The 15,931-nt window shown below is 52.0% G+C and overlaps 1 protein-coding gene across 3 annotated transcripts in view; it reads right to left on the reverse strand.

Moving 5' to 3' along the window:
- Positions 1 to 3,316, reverse strand: part of Phf21b (PHD finger protein 21B) — a 67,395-nt gene extending 64,079 nt beyond the window's left edge. Inside the window, exons 1-2 of one of the 3 annotated variants that reach the window (XM_085678524.2) lie at positions 2,868 to 3,316; positions 1,938 to 2,003 (exon numbers count right to left, since the gene is read on the reverse strand). In XM_085678524.2, coding sequence (XP_085534650.1) covers positions 1,938 to 2,003; positions 2,868 to 2,921 — 120 coding nt within the window. In that variant the 5' untranslated portion in view covers positions 2,922 to 3,316. Of the gene's footprint in view, positions 1 to 1,937; positions 2,004 to 2,188; positions 2,381 to 2,867 lie in introns of those variants that run through there. The other 2 variants (XM_085678525.2, XM_085678523.2) reach the window with 2 other exon arrangements.
- Positions 3,317 to 15,931: the final 12,615 nt, after the last annotated feature.

Consider the following 15,931-nt stretch of genomic DNA (forward strand, 5'->3'; position numbering starts at 1 on the left):
CAGACGTTATTTTTAGGCATCTAAACGAGAAACATTTTTAAAAGGCCAGAGAACAAAAGTTTTCTGGCTTCCTTTCTTTCTTTTAAAGCACTCACACAAAAAAGATGGAGGCTCTGTTCGTTTGCAGGCAGTACTCCCGAATTCAAATTTAAAGGCAAAGACGTCCTGGGGGTGGAAGGATTGGTTCCCTCGCCCAGCGGCAACCTCTATCTTCAAACAGGATTTTCAAAGATTTCCTTTGTAGCCTTATCTAAATTCCAGCATGCAGGATAATAAATAGCTACTCATTTACTATCATAAAAATTTAAACAGCCCCTGAAATAGTTGCCACAATACAGAGGAAACGATCGCGGGGAATCTCGAAAAGACCCACTTCAGATAGTGAAACTACTGCCTCGAAGCGCCCACATAAAGAGACATTGTTGCGGAGAGAGGCGCCTAGCACTGGCTTTCCCTTTTAAATCTTCTACTCCGAGCCCAAGACTCCACAACTTCATCTTTTACCCAGGCTATCACACTGTTCCGGGTTTGTTGTTAAGATTTTTTTTCCAAGTATGTGGTTTGATTCTACACAGTGATTAAACATCTTTGTGCTCTGCGAGGAAGGGTCTTCTAACCCCTCCCCCTCCAAAAATGGCATCGAAGCAATCAAAATGGTAATGCCGGGCCTGGGTCCCCTCCCCCCGCGAACTCCCCGACTTCGCCGGGGCCGCGCACAGGCCCCCCTCCGGCGGGAATGGAAGCTTCCACTCGCGGACGGGGGCGCGCAGCCGAGGGGTGCAGGGGCCGGTTCCGACAGAAAGGGGCAAAAGCCTGACTCCCCGGCCTACAGGTCCAGCAGGGCGCCCCCTTCCATCACTTTGCAACTTTAAAGACTCGGCTTGGAGCACAGGCCTGCGAGTCAATCCGTATTCCCGGGGGACTAAGAGAGGCCGGCCGCTGGAGAGGGGGGACCCTCAAGGGCTTGGGGAGGGGGCCGGCCGGGCAAGGGTCCCCGGGCTGCCCTTGTCCGGGGCGGGCAGCGGCATTCCGAAGGAAGCGAGAGCAATGCCAGGGTGACGGCGGCGGGAGGGAGAAGGGAGGGGCGCGCCCCCGCCTGCTGCCTCGGAGACCCGTGTGCACCATTGGCTGTACCGCTCAAAGTTCTCGGCCGGCGGCGCGCAGGGGGCGAGGGCGCGCGCGGAGGGGGAGGGGCGCGGGGGCGCGCGGCCGGCCGGGCTCCGGCGGCGGCATCTGTTCGTGGTGCTGAAACCTGGAGCGCTGAGCTCAGCGCAACTAACTCACAATGGACAACTTTTCCTTGCCGAGGGGGCGGCGGGCGCACACCCCCCATGGCTGGAGCTCCTGGCGGGTCTCCATATCCCCTTTTAGGCATAGACAACCAAGTTGAGGTAGAACTGGGGGAGTCCTGGGGGTGCCTTTCTTTTGTTCCCCGGGAGCTGGCCTCAGGTTCCAAGAATAAAAAGTGAGGCCGGCGGGATGGCAAGGCAGGGAGGGGGCCGGCCAGGAGAGGGATCACCGGACCAGGCCAGCGGTGCCACACGTAAATGGCTTCCAAGGAGTTTGGGGTGCAGGCCCAAATTGTCATCCCCTTGCGTCCCCCTCCCACCGCAGCAGGGATCGGGGGAAGCCAAGGCAGGGGAATGTCCACGTTCCCAAAACATGTCCACCGCTCAAGATGGACGCCGGGCAGCCGGCGCCTTGGAGGTACGGCGCGGATCTTTGGGCGGCCTCCGGAGCCTCACGCTCCCCTCAACCGCCACCAACCAGCTCTTTCTATCAAGAAAGGGAGGGCAGCAACTTTGAGGAATGCAGCCAGACCCCCACGGGAGTCGGTGTGTGCGGCGCCCGCACGGACACTTTTTAGGGTACTGCCAAAGTGCCCGGCGACCCTCCCTGGGCCCCGGTCCTCGGTGGAGGTCAGGCCCCCTCCTTACTTGTTTGTCGCTGAGCGCTGCGATCCGTGGCTGCCTTTCGTGGAGCTGCTTCTTGAGGTCGCCGTTCTACGGAGACACAGAGGAGTAGGCTCAGCCTGGCCGCCCGGGGATGGGGGGTGGCAGGTGAGCCCCGATCCTCGTACCCCCACCACCCAATGCCAAGCGGGCCAGGTCAGCCGCAACGCGCCCCAAGTTTCTGGGGCCGCGTCCCGCACACGGACGACCGTGCAATGTCGTGCGGAGCCGCTTACCTGTGGCTGCCGCCTCATTGGGGCAGCTCCCGGGGCGGGGCGGGGGCCGAGGCCACCCGGCGGCGCGCCCCGAGCCGTGCAAGTTTGCAGGCCGGGGTGCGGGTGCGAGTGAGTGTGAGAGTGTGTGCCGGGGGAGGGGGGACGAACAAAGAGCCAAGTAAACACGGCGAGTCCGTGTCGAGCAAAGCTCATAAATATTCAAGTCGCGTCCTAATCTCCCCAACACACACACACACACACACATACACGCGCACGCCGCAATACCGTTCGGGCACCGGCCGCCACGGCGCCGCTCGCCTGAGTCAAAACGCCAAAACTACTTTTGCTAACAGCCGATGCCGGGTTGGGCCCGGCTCAGGAGGTTGGGAGCGGGCCTGTCCATGCACTCTGTTCCCAAGAGAGCTCTAGGAGGGTCCCCTTTCTCGGTGCCCGAGTTGTACAAACCGGGCGGCGACAGAGAAGACGCCGGGCTGGGGTCCCACGCGTCCTGGACCTGCAAATAGAGCAGGATCGCCCAGAAGCTACGCGAACAAGGAGATCCAAGGGACATGGCCCCGAGACATGCTCCAGGCTCCCAAGCACCTCTGTGACCAAGAGTTAAGATACAGAACTCTGGTCTCTCCAGCCTCTACTTCTTAGGTCACAACTCCTCTCCCGTCCAAGTCCCCGGACCACCTACCTGGTGGCGCGCGAGTTCCACCGCGAGCGCCTCGGACCGGCTTTGCAGCTCCATCGCCACAACTTGGGCAGCACTTTGCGCTCACTTTGGCCCAGGCTCGCGGGAAGTTGTGCTGCTCAGCGAGGACTAGACCGGGAGAGCTCGGATCCGACGCCCAGGCACTGGGGGGGGACACTAGTCCCCCCCTGCAGCGCCGACAGGAAAGGGGGCTGACGAGGGGAAAGAAAGGCGAGCTGGCGCCCAACTCTTCCGGCTGCCGCTAAGTTGCGCCGGCTGCCCGGGCTGCCTGCGCCTCCCGGCGCATGGCTCCCCGGCGCCGGGAGCCCCGCGCAGCCCCCCAGCGCGCGCCCTGCCGCCGCCCGCTCCAGCTGACCGCTGGCAGGGACTATATTTCCTCCGGCGCGCGCGCCTGGATCTCGCTGGGGCCGCGGCAAAGTTGTGCCTCGGCACGATGCTAATTCGGCAGTGCCCGGATGGAGCGGGCCGGGGCGGCAGGGGGCGGTGCCGGGAACCCGCCGCCGGCCGGCCCCGCCCCGTCCGCGCGTGCGCACAGCGTGCGACCCGGCGCCCGAGCCCCGGGAACAAAAGTGGCGGCTGAGTGGAGCGCAAAGTCGCAGCTGTCAAAGCGGGGCGCCCGCGCTATCTCCTCGGTTTGCAGCCAAGAGCCCGGAGAACCGGGAATACTCTCGCGGTCCCACTCTGGGGGCGACACTTCCCGCCGCAAGCTGAGAAGCCACCGAACTGCTTCTCACATCTTCTTCCTCCTCCGCTTCCCCTCCTCTCCTCGCTCTCCGGTTTCATTGAAATCACCCCCGTCCTCTCCCGCCTGCGCGCCCAGCGCTGCGACTCAAGATACTAAATTAGTCCTGTCGTTAGAATCCCCGCACTTGATGGCCTCCGTGGTGTTTAAACACTATGAAAACTGATCTCTTGACTATCCCTTTAATGATTTTTTTACACTCACAATTAAACTCTCAACAGATGTCACTAGACTTATTTTTTTCAGACAGTTGTTAAAAATCGTAAACACGCTGGGTCAGTGTGACATAAGACGGTCATAACTACAGCTGCGGAGATGGTATTTCAGAACTCCCAGTTCCAGAGCTGGGGTCAACGTCTCAGAGTCGAGATTACGGCGGTGGAGTTTCCTGTCCTCATCAATTACTGTCGGGGCGGGGGGGGGGGGGTGCTTTGTGCCCTGCTGGGCGCTAGCACTCTAGCATGTTGCAAAGAGCAGGGAGAAAGGGGGCCTCCGTGTCAGAGTAAATGTGAATTGATAGCGACTCATAACTGACTCTTTCCATGGGTCACCAGGAAGCAAGGGAAAAAAAGGAGGTAGAAATCAAATAAACAAAAACAAAAATAAAACCCAGGCTCACACCTCACACAATCAAAAATGCCCCTTCAGTGGGTGCTAACACTCTACACATTCCCTTTACCCCTCAGCAGAAATCAGTTCCTCTCTCTCTCTCTCTCTCTCTCTCTCTCTCTCTCTCTCTCACACACACACACACACACACACACACACACACACCAGAGCACCAGTGTTGCTAGGGCCATATGCAGCATGGGTCACAGATGACTAAGATGAGATCAGACTAGTTCCTCCCACTTCTGGGTCAGACCCAGTTCAAGACAAGGTCTCCTGCTCCAGAGAGGAGCTGTATTGGTGCCTTTTCTGTTGCTGCGATGAAACACTGTGCCAAAGGCCATTTCTAGAGCTGTGAATGTGTCGGGCTTACTTGCCCAGAGGGATAAGGGTCCATCATGGCAGAGGAGAGGTGACAGAAACAGAAGCTGAGGGCTTACCTCTCCAACCACAAGCAGGAAACAGAGAGAATGACCGGGGAATGTCCAGTTGAACCCGTCTGCTCCTGGTGACATTCTTCCTCCAGTAGGGCCACACTTCTAAACCTACCCAAAGAGCACCACCGACTTGGGATCACGTATCCAAACATCTGAGCCTATAGGGGACATTATTACTCAAACCACCACAGGAGCCATGCCGGATCCGGAACCAAGGTCCACTCCATGACTGTGGAAGGGACGGTTGTTTGTAGATGAGCTGCCATACCCTGGCGTGCGACTCTGGTCGCCAGTGGTCATCCCAGGACTTAAAGAGCACGGTCGCACACAAACTTTCAGGCTTCTAGCGTCTGAAACATGCACTGAACATTCACTGAGCTGAGCCTAGAACCCCTAACAGCAGTTCCAGACCCTGCTCCCCTCCCAGGCCCACCCCATCTCAAGGCCCCCTATTGCACACACTCCTGGTCTTCCTGTGAATAGCAGGGAATGCATCCGGTTACCATCTTTAGTTCCTGGTCCAGAGCTTCTATGATTCTTGACCTTTCCTGAGAAGAGTGAATGAATTCTGTCATTCATTAGGATCCCCCTTAGTCTCAGCTGAGCCTGCCCTGAGGGTGTGGCTGGCAGTGAGGGTAGACAGCCTCGGGATCAGGCCAGGAACCAAGGCAGGAAGGAGTCCTGCTATCCAGTCAAGCTCTGGAGCCGGCTCACAGTGGCTGACCAGCTCTGCTTAGGGCATGAGGAAGGTGATACGGAGACCCTGAGGGCTGGGACAAGGTAAAAGGAGAAGCTGAGGACAGACAAGGAGTAGCTATCACACCGTGCTAGCCCAGGCTGGCCAGGCTTTCTCACCACACCGCACTCAGTAGCTTGTTGTACTTCTACAGACACGATGAACTCCAGGCCCAGCCACGATATTGCAAAGGATTAATTCCTTTATTTTTGCAGCAGAATAAACTCCATTGGGCATAACTACATTTCTTCATCCCTTCATGGCTAATTTTAAGACTTGGGTGGGCAGGAATCTCTGTACTGGTTGAGTTGGATTCCTTCGGGTAAATAACTGGGAGTGGTATCCTGGGTTGCCTGGTTCTTCTGTTCTTGAAGAACCTCCATGCTGGTTTCCACAGGAAAATGACACAATGTTAGGACACAGGATTCAGAAACCAGAGACTCTGCTTCCGTGTTCCCAAGGACTTCTGGGAACTCTCCAGTGGCTAATGGCTCTTCCCAGTCAGCTGCCCAACAACATTTCAGAAGAGTAGATCTGTGGGGAGACCCTGCAAGGCCTAGCCTTTGCTGCCATGTGGGGTGAGCGCTCGTGGCTGATGGGGCCCCTGATGGTGTCCCAACCACACCGCTGAGAGGGGATCTTCTGTGATGTCACAAAATATCTCCCTCTCCCTCTTCTCTTCTTTGTTTCCATCTTCCTTTTCATCTTCGTCATCTTCTTTGTGTGTGTGTGTGGGGGGGGGGGGACAGTTCCCGCCCGCACGGAACTTGCTATGCAACAGAGGATAATCTCGAACTCCTTCCGAGCGTCGGCCCTCGTGCAGTGGTTCTCAGCCTTCCTCGCGCTGTGGCCCTTTGACACAGTCCTCATGTTGTGGTGATCCCCATGCTCCAACCATGAAATCATTTCCGTTACTTCTTCATAACTGTAATGTTGCTACTGCTGTGAATTGTTTGCCAAATATTTGTGTTTTCCCACAGCCTTAGGTGACTCCCATGAAAGGAGTGGAGAGCCACAGGTTGAGAGTCACTGGACTGGAGGAATGTCCCACCTCGCCTGGTTCATGCGGTATGGGGGATTGAACCCGGGGCTTTGTGCTAGACAAGTGCTCCACCAACTGAGCTGTCTCCCTGCAGAGTCCTCTCCTGGTGCACCCATTCTATCATCTAAGACTCACGGTTTTGGATGGGCAGATTAGACGTGTAATTTCCTGTTTTAATAAAAGCCAACTTTTGTGCATTGCTGACTGTGAGCCAGATTCATCTGCCCATGAATGTGTTTAACCCTTACTATCTTCCCCATTTACAGATGGGCAGACTGAGACCTCACAGTCATGTCTGTACATGGCAGAGCTTGGCTCAGCCCCATCCTTTGAGCAAAGTGGAGCTGATGTGTTGTCCTGCCGCTGTAGAACGACCTCAGAGATGGAGCTTGACCTCTGTGCCGTGTTGTTTAAACCTCATTTCCTGTGACAGTGTAAGGACGAGGGAACTGGGGCCCAGATATGGTAATGAGGGCCTCGCCCAGCAGTGGCAGGTTGGTGGCAGAACAAGTAAGCAAGCTGTGGCTGCTGTCTCTGCCTTGCCCTGATGCTGCGTAAAGGAGTACGAGAGGTGGAGGAACCCACCGGAGCTTGCCACCAACACTTCCTGCTCCTAGCCGGTGACTGCATGAGGGGGCACAGGCAGAGAGATGAAGACCAGAACCGGGGAGGTGGTAGCCAAGAATGGGACTAAGATTTCGAGAGAGCATTTAAGGAAAGAACCGGCAAGGACTTGGTAGAGTATGTAACGTGGTGGAAGGCTTGTCACAGACCTAGAGATGATAATGCTCCACCCCATTTACAGATGGAGCAACTAAGGCCACCCAGCCATGTGTTAGGCTGTATCTACCTGAATCCAGATTAGACACCGAAGCACATGCTCTTTGAATTCATGTGGTTCATGAGCAGAAGAAGGTAACCCCCAGGGGTGAGGGGCAGCGGGAGGGAGAGAGAGCTGCTTTCCCAGACCCAGCACAGGGGAAGTGATCACAGGTCAGAGGCCAGAGGAGCCTGGCTGGTATAGGAATGTGGGGAATTTCTGATATGAGGTGCAGCTATTACTACCTCACACAAACATCCTTCTCTCAAAGATGGCTGGCTTCTCAGTTTCTTTGGAGCAGAGAAAGCCCCAGTGGGGGAGGCATCCATGCCTCTGAATAACTGATCACCTTCAGAGACAGCAGCTGGGATTGGAGATCCGGCAGGTGCTGGAGGTTCCTTGCTTCTTTTCATGAGTCTGGGTTTCTTCCTGGGTTCAAGGGGAAAAAACAAACAGTGTAGGCTGAGGAGATAAAGGGAGAAAATGGTTAAGGAGCACAAGGTGAGGTACAGCCTTCACACCCCAGGGTCCCTTAGTAGGAGCCATGAAGCAGAAGACCCCCACCCTGCGCCACCTGAGGATGCTCTGTCCCTGGGGTTTTATTATTAGCAGACCACCCTAATTAGTCCTTTCACACCTACGTCATCATAGATCCCAAGTCAGCTGCTCAGCTCGCTTTGCGAATGAGTCAATGTGTGGCATGGAGACGTGGGCCGCCCTCTAAAAGGAAAGGGACGTTTGTGGGAACATGTTGAGTCCCCACCCTCTCCCATCTTTGCACCTTGAAGCTGGCAGAGCAGGAAGAGTGGAGCCCGTTTGGGTTTTCCTTCCCACACTTGCCTTTAAAAAAAAGTGTGTGTGTGTGCGTGTGTGTGTGTGCATATGTGTGTGTATGCGCATGTGTGTGTGCACGTGTGTGTATGTGTGTGTGCGTGTATGTGTGTGCACACGTATGTGTGCGTGCTTATGTGAGTATGTGTTTGTGTGCGTGTGTGTTCACATGCATGCACAGCATGTTCATGGATATCAGAAGACAACTCTGGGGAGTCTGTCCTCTACTTTTACCTAGTGGGTCCCAGGACAGTCTTGACAGGCTTGACCTTTACCACCCACAGAGCCATCTCCACAGCCCTTAGTGACATTTTAACTTCTGGTCAATAGTAAACCTAGCCCTGCACCCCTTTTGCAGAGGAACAGTGAGATGCTTTCTCTCTGGTCCAGCCCTGAGCTGATTGGCAGTCCACCCTTCATGGAGTCATCCACAGTGGTCCTGGGGAAACCACTGGGAAAGACAGGAGGCGGACTGACTTTTATTCCAGCATCATCCCTTAGGTCTCCCCGCATCTTCTGGAGTATCCCTATCCCCAGTCTGATGAGGACAGACAGTCGTCAGCCTTCACCGCACAGGACACTGTCCAGAGATAAAGAGGGACAGAGTAATATCCGCTGGCCTCCCCCTCCATCATTTAATGAGCATTCCATCCACCTAGAGGACAGAGAACACCATTACCATTCTGCATCTAGAGAAACTGAGGCTTGGGGTAGATGGGCCACCTGTTGTCACTTGGCTGGTGAGTTTCAGCAAGGATTTAGCCTCGGTGATGTTGGCTTTAACTGGGATACTGCTGTTTCAATTGACAGTGGGAGACCAGGACCACCGAACACACTGAAGATGCAAGGCACAGCGAACTTGGTGACTGTACTGGCTGGATTTATGTCAACTTGACACAAGTTCCAGTCATCAGAGAGGAAGGAACCTCAGTTGAGGAGATGCCTCCATCAGCTCCAGCTGTCAGGCATTTTCTCAATCAGTGATTCATGGGGGGAAACCCAGCCCACTGTGAGTGGTGCCATCCCTGGATTGGTTGTCTCGATTCTATAAGAAAGCAGACTGAACAAGCCAGGGGAAGCAAGTCAGCAAGTAGCACGCCACAATGGTCTCTGCATCAGCTCCTGCCTCCAGGTTCCAGCCCTGCTTGAATTCCTGTTCTGACTTCCTTCAATGGTGGGCTGTGATCTGAAAGTGTAAACCAAATAAACTCTTTCCTCCCCAGCTTGTCTTTTTGGTTATGGTGTTTCATTGAAACATTAAAACCCTAGCCAAGATAGTGGGATGGAAAAAGTGTGCAGTTATGGTGTGGGAGAATTGTCTGTATTCTGTCAATCATATTTTAATAAAACGCTGATTGGCCAGGCAGGCAGTATAGGCGGGAAAGCCAGACAGGAAGTAGGGGTGGAGCAAAGAGACTGGGAGTATTCTGGAAGCAAAAGCTCCCTCTGCCATTCCTGTGCAAACCACCGAAGAGGCAGCATGTAACTTGCCCAGCTGAGAAAGGTACTGAGCCATGTGCTAATGTAGATAAGGATAATGGGGTAACATAAGTTATAAGAGCTAATAAGTAGCCTGACCTAATGGGCCAATCAGCTTTATAACTTATAGAGATCTCTGTGTGATTGATTTTCTCTTTGAGGCAAGCCGGTTGTGGGGTACCGGGCGGGACAGATACCCCAACAAGCCGGCCCCTCGTGTTACACAGTTAGGCTGTGATAGAGTATGACTAGACGTGGGGGAACACGGTGGCTTAGCTTGCATTTAAGCCAGATGTGAATATTGAGCTATAGTAGAGTAAAAGAGTCTAGGGAGGAGGTGACCCTAGCTAGGAGGTAATCCCAAACTAAGAGGTGACTCCAGCTTAGAGGTGACCCCAGAAAGTATCCAAAGAGTGTGGGAAGCATGCGGAGAAGACAGAAAGGGTTTGCTGTGGTATTTTGTAGACTGTGAAGGGGCATGTCCCTATGCAGGACAGACAGGAAGGGCAGCGGAGTTTGTGACCAGCCTTCCTTTGTGCTATCCTGCCTCCTTTCCTGCACCGAGTTCTGAGTCCACTCAAAAGTGACCATCTGTCAAGCATGCTGGTGTGTAGCTGTAACTCCAGCTTCAGCAGACTAAATTAGGAGGGTTCCTGCAAGTTCAAGGCCAGCTTGGGCTGTATCTCAAGACCCTGTCTCAAAGCAAAAAGCAGAAACGAAAGTCACACATCCTCAGCAAGCTTCAGCGCATGGCTTGATCTAGAAATAAAGTCATTCAGATGAATAAGTTTCAACCAATTCTTCCCAGGTCAGATAGTCCCATAGGGCACAGAGACATAGGGAGAGCATTGTATGATAGCAGCTGTGGGGAAAGCCAAGAACCTGGGCAAGGTCAGAACTGAGAGAGAGGCTTGGTTTAAGCCCCAAACATTTCACATGGAGCACAGCTCTGCCTGCACACCCACTTTGGACTTTAGGCTTCCAGATACTGTATTTTTTTACTAAGGCGCCCAGTTTGTAGCAGGGGACTGTGAGCTCAGCCTGAGGAAGCCCGACGGCTCCTTTCTCTTCCTCAGTCAGTACTCTTGTCTCCTTCTCTGAGGTGTGGGGTCAAAGCCCCCAATTTCTCTACTTAAGGGACAGTTTGAGGTAATTTTGCCACTGTCTGGGCCACAAACCTAGGCCTTCATTACACCTGGGCTTTCATCACTCTAGAAAGGGTGAGCTGCACATTCCTTCTGGTCACAGGGGTAGGAGGTACCGCCTTCAAACTCAAAGCTCTTGTTCTCGAATCCTGGCACATCTACAGCTGCCTGTGCTTGCAGGCACAGAAAGTTGGTTCAAATGTTCATTCATAGGCATAGACCTTTTTCCAGTAGTTCATTGAAAACTCTCAAAGATGTTTTTTGACAGGGTTTTTCCTGCATAATAGCCCTGGCTGTCCGGAACTCACTCTGTACTTCAGGCTGGCCTTGAACTCACAGAGATCCACCTGCCTCTGCCTCCTGAGTGCTGGGATTAAAGGCATGTGCCACCACCACTCAACTTCAAAGACTTTTTTTTATTAAAAAAAAGGGTTCCTTTTTGTCTGTATCAATTTTAATCAGCCACATACAGAAGCAAGGGAACAAAACCAGGTCTGGCTTCCTGTTTCTTGTCCTCTCCTTCCCCTCTTACTGTTTGTGCATACAGATCCAAGCTAAAGAGCATTCACCAGGCTCTTATTGGGTGACCACCACACATCAGGCAACACTCAAGATACTTATCACCACCATCAATATCATCACCATCACCACCACCACTACCATCACCATCATCATCATCACCATCACCACCATCACAACATCACCACCATTACCACCATCATCATCATCACCACCACCACCATCATCGTCGTCACTGCCATCACCACCACCACCACCACCATCATCATCACCAGCATCAACAACAACATTTCTGTCTAACATTTGCTGAATGAGAATATAATAGATGTCACACATCATGTGTGGGGTCCCCTTTTCCCTTGAAGCCCATTGGCTATCAGTCCATGAGGACAAAGGGGCAGAAGCAGTGACAGAGAGCTTTGTACAACCTGTGAACATGGTGGAAATAACCTTCCAGGAGACAGTTTCAGTGAGGCAGCTCAACTTTATTAAGGGATAGGGACTATATGGAATTGGGGATGGTAGCTGGGGAATCGCCTAATTTGCATTAAGTGGCACACTCCTTTCATATAACTGAACTAGTAGCAGCATGGCCCTGTTGAAATAGCTAGAGCATGCCACCTAATTAGCATATGGGCATCCAGGGAAGAGTGTTGGCAGGGAACTGTGTCAAGAGTCACACTAGAGATACGTCAGGCATCTGGGCCTAGGCCTAGTGACATTCTCCAGATATGGTCAAGGAGAGAACAGGAAGCCCTCCCCCAGTGGGAAGGAGTCCTACATGTTGTCAAGTTCAGAGAGAGCTGCCAGGTCATGGCAGACTGCCACCTTTGACCAGCAGAGTCTCCAACAATCATCCACCACATTGTCTTTTTTTTTTCATCTTTCTTAAAGCACACTACAATAGGTATCTTAGTTGGGTTTCTTCTGGTCTAATAAAACATCATGCCTAAAAGCAACTCGGGGGTAGGGAGAGGATTTATTTGGCTTACACTTCCACATCACTGTTCATCATCAATGGAAAGCAGGACAGGAACTCAAATATGGCAGGAACCTGGAAGCAGGAGCTGATGCAGAGGCCGTGGAGAGGTGCTGCTTACTGGCTTGCTCCCCATGGGTTGTTCGACCTGCTTTCAGGAAGAACCTGGACAATCAGCCCAGGGTGGTACCACCCACAGTGGGCTGGGCTCTCCCACATTTGGTCACTGATTTTAAAAATGTTCAACAGGCTAGCCTACAGTTCAATCTTATGGAGGCATTGTTCAAATTTAGGTTCCCTCCTCTCAGAGACTATAATGTATGTTGTTGCCATAAAACTAGCCAGCACAGTAGGTATCTGTAACATGAGGGCTGGCTTGTTGGGATTTCCGTCCCGCCTGGTACCCCAACAGCCGGCAAATCCCAAAGAGAAATTACACACAGGACTCCATAAGGTTATAAACTGATTGGCCCATCAGATCAGGCTCCTTATTAGTCCTTGTAACTTATATTAACCCATTATTCTCATCTATGTTAGCCATAATGGCTCCGTACCTTTCTCTGCTGGGCAAGTTACATGCTGTCTCTTCGGTGGTCTGTACAGGAATGGCTGAGAGAGAGCTTCTGCTTCCAGAATACTCCCAGTCTCTTTGCTCCACCCCTACTTCCTGTCTGGCTTTCCCACCTATACTGCCTGCCTGGCCAATCAGCGTTTTATTAAAATATGATTGACAGAATACAGATAATTCTCCCGCACCAGGTATCGTTAACCCCTAATATACACGAGAACAATGGATGCTGGCTATGTATCTAGGAGACCTCAGTCAGTAAAGGGTGGGTCCCCTTCCTGTGTAACTTGGAACTCTCAGTTCCAAGTAGAAGAGTGTTCTACTACCCATGATCAAACTGAGCTGAGTTGGCCAAGATGCCCAGCCAGCACTTGCCAAAGGCTGCCTGCCGAGGCTTGGGGACACTATACTAGACTGAGTGACTGAAATTGGGGCTTGTTTCATCTCCCTCTAGAGAGAACATATGTAAAAGTCTTCCAGCCACTATGTGTCGGTCACTGATGAGAATAGCAGTTAAGGAGTTATGAGTTATTAATATAAGTTATAATAATAAAAGGAAGATCATTGTAATTATGAGAGGTGCCATCAATGAATGCTAATTGCAATAATGAGTTCTGATTTATTGGGGGAAGAAGGAATGGCTCAGAGTGGGTACATCAGAAAGGCGTGTGGTTGCTGCGTGTTCTAGTTCCCGTTCTGTTCCTGTGACTAATGCTCTGACCAAAAGTGACTTGGCGAGGAAAGGGTTTATTTGGCTTACACTTCCGGGTCACAGTTCATCACTGTGGGAAGTTGGGGCAGGAGCTCACACAGAAACCACAGAGGAGCACTGCTTAGTGGCTCACTCACTCAGTAACATTCTTATACAGCCCAGGCCCATCTTCCTGGGGATGGCGCTGCCCAGGGTAAACTGGGCCCTCCCATGCCAATCATCAGTCAAGACTATGTTTCACAGACAGCACCACAAGCCAATCTGATGGACACAGTCCTTCAGCCGAGGTTCCCTCTTCCCAGGTGACTCTAAGTTCTGACAAGTGGACATCAAAAACTAACCAAGACACTAAAAGTACGTGAGGAAAAGGGGGAACTGAGAGTTCAAAATACCTGCCCGAGTCCAGGTCAGAGAAATGCTGTAAACACTGCCTCCCCAGGAATATGTTCCTGAGGCAGCATACGTCAGCACTCCTAAAACTACAAGATGTCCTGAGCCTTAGGACTGAGGGATGTGGTGAACATGGAATGGATAAGCCGCTGCTGGCACAGCAGGATGAGCTGATTGTATTCAATACCTTGATTAAATAGATGGAAGGCAAGCACTCCAAGGCACAGTTCAGGTTGATGTGGCAAATACCTTGGCAACACAACCAGTTACTATTGGGCAGCACCATGACTGCTCACAGGCACACACTTACGACCAGAAATACAGTGGTTGACACATCAACCATCACCATGTGGCAGCAGTATGTTGACAATGACCGTGTCACTAGCGGATGGGATATTCTAGGTTCCATGGTAATCTTAGGCATTGTTCACAGCGTCGGTAATACACAGTTGCCTGAGGCATGGTTATATATTCCCTGCATGCCTCTTGGCTCAGGTAGGGACTCAACTTTGGGTTAAGTAAAGCTGCTAAAACCCAGCAAACCGTGTGAGATGGCGGTTTGTCATGCCCTTTCTAATGTGGGCTGTGCACTAGGAAAGATTCAGGTGGCGAAACACGAATTCAGGTGTCTCCATACCGTAGAACATGAAGGGGTGGCCACTGCTCACAGCCTCTCAAAGGCTGAAAGACGAGACCTAATAAGAACCAAGGAGCAGTGTTTGAACATGTGCAGTGCTGAGCAGCTCTTGATTGTGAAGCAATTGGTCCACATCCCCATGAGCCTCCCCTGAGACAACTAAGAACTTTGGTCTGCAGGATCTGCCCCGCAAATCAAACACTTTCTCTTAAGAGTTTCATTGGTCATGGTGTTGGAAATCTCTGCTCTGGTTTCACTCCTCCCATTCCAGACCCCACCCTTCAGAAAGCCCACCAAAGTTAGCTCCTCCCCAGAGCTGATTCTTGATCACAAGATCACACCTACAGGGTATTTAAGACCTGGTCACCAGACCTGCCACGTGTCCTCTTTCTCCTGCCTTCCTGAGAGTCATACGGGAGTTACTTCGCTCTGCTTCACTCTGCTGTTGATTAAATCTGGATTTATTAATTCGGTCTGATTTGGCTTGTTGCATTGGCAGAGGATACCCAGTAACCAGGGATCCAATACTTACAACCTGGTGTTTTGTCATGTCAATAGAAAAACAGCTAAGACAGGCAGACAGGCAGACAGACAGACAGACACACACACACAATAAATTAATAAAATCATAATAAATAAATGTTAAAAGCAATAAGGGGGTGACATAATTGGAGGAAGACACCCAATACACATGCACACATATACAGAGGAAGGCATGGATGAGGGGGACTCTTATAGATGGAATTGTATTTTTTTGTTTGCTTTGAGATAGGGTTTCTATGTGTATCCATAGCTGTCCTAGAACTTGCTCTGTAGACCAGGCTGGTCTCAAACTCAGGGATCTATCCGCCTCTGCCTCCCAAGTACTGGAATTAGAGGTATGCACCACCACCCAGCCTGGAATTGTATCTTTTAAGACGAACATGAGAAGGAGACTTTAGGGACCAGGGTGGAATTTTATGCTGTCCGTTGTCAACCTGAGTGTCAAGTTGACAAGGGGTAGACTTGTGACTGACTGCCAATTTTGTCAGCTTGACTGGCGTCTGTTTAAAGTGTTTCCAGAGAGGTTTAGCTGAAGAGGGAAGATCCAGCCTAAATTTGGACAGCATCATTCTGTGGACTGGAGTCCCAGGAGGAATGAAAAGCAAACCAGAAACAGCTTTCATCTGCCTGTGCTTCCTGACTGTGGATACAATGTGAGCAACCACCCCACACTCCATCTGCCCTGCCTTCCCCCACCTGGATGGATCCATCCTTTGAATCCTTGAACTAAAAGAAACCCTTCTCCACCAAGCTGATTTTGCCACACACTTGTTCAGCAATGTAAACGTAACTAATACAGAGAGCTAGGCCCTGGTATTTCACTAGGCTGAAGTCTCGGAGTTGGGAGAGACATCCAA

This window comes from Myodes glareolus, chromosome 19 (genome assembly GCF_982192425.1).
Source record: "Myodes glareolus chromosome 19, mMyoGla1.1, whole genome shotgun sequence".
Taxonomy (NCBI): domain Eukaryota; kingdom Metazoa; phylum Chordata; class Mammalia; order Rodentia; family Cricetidae; genus Myodes; species Myodes glareolus.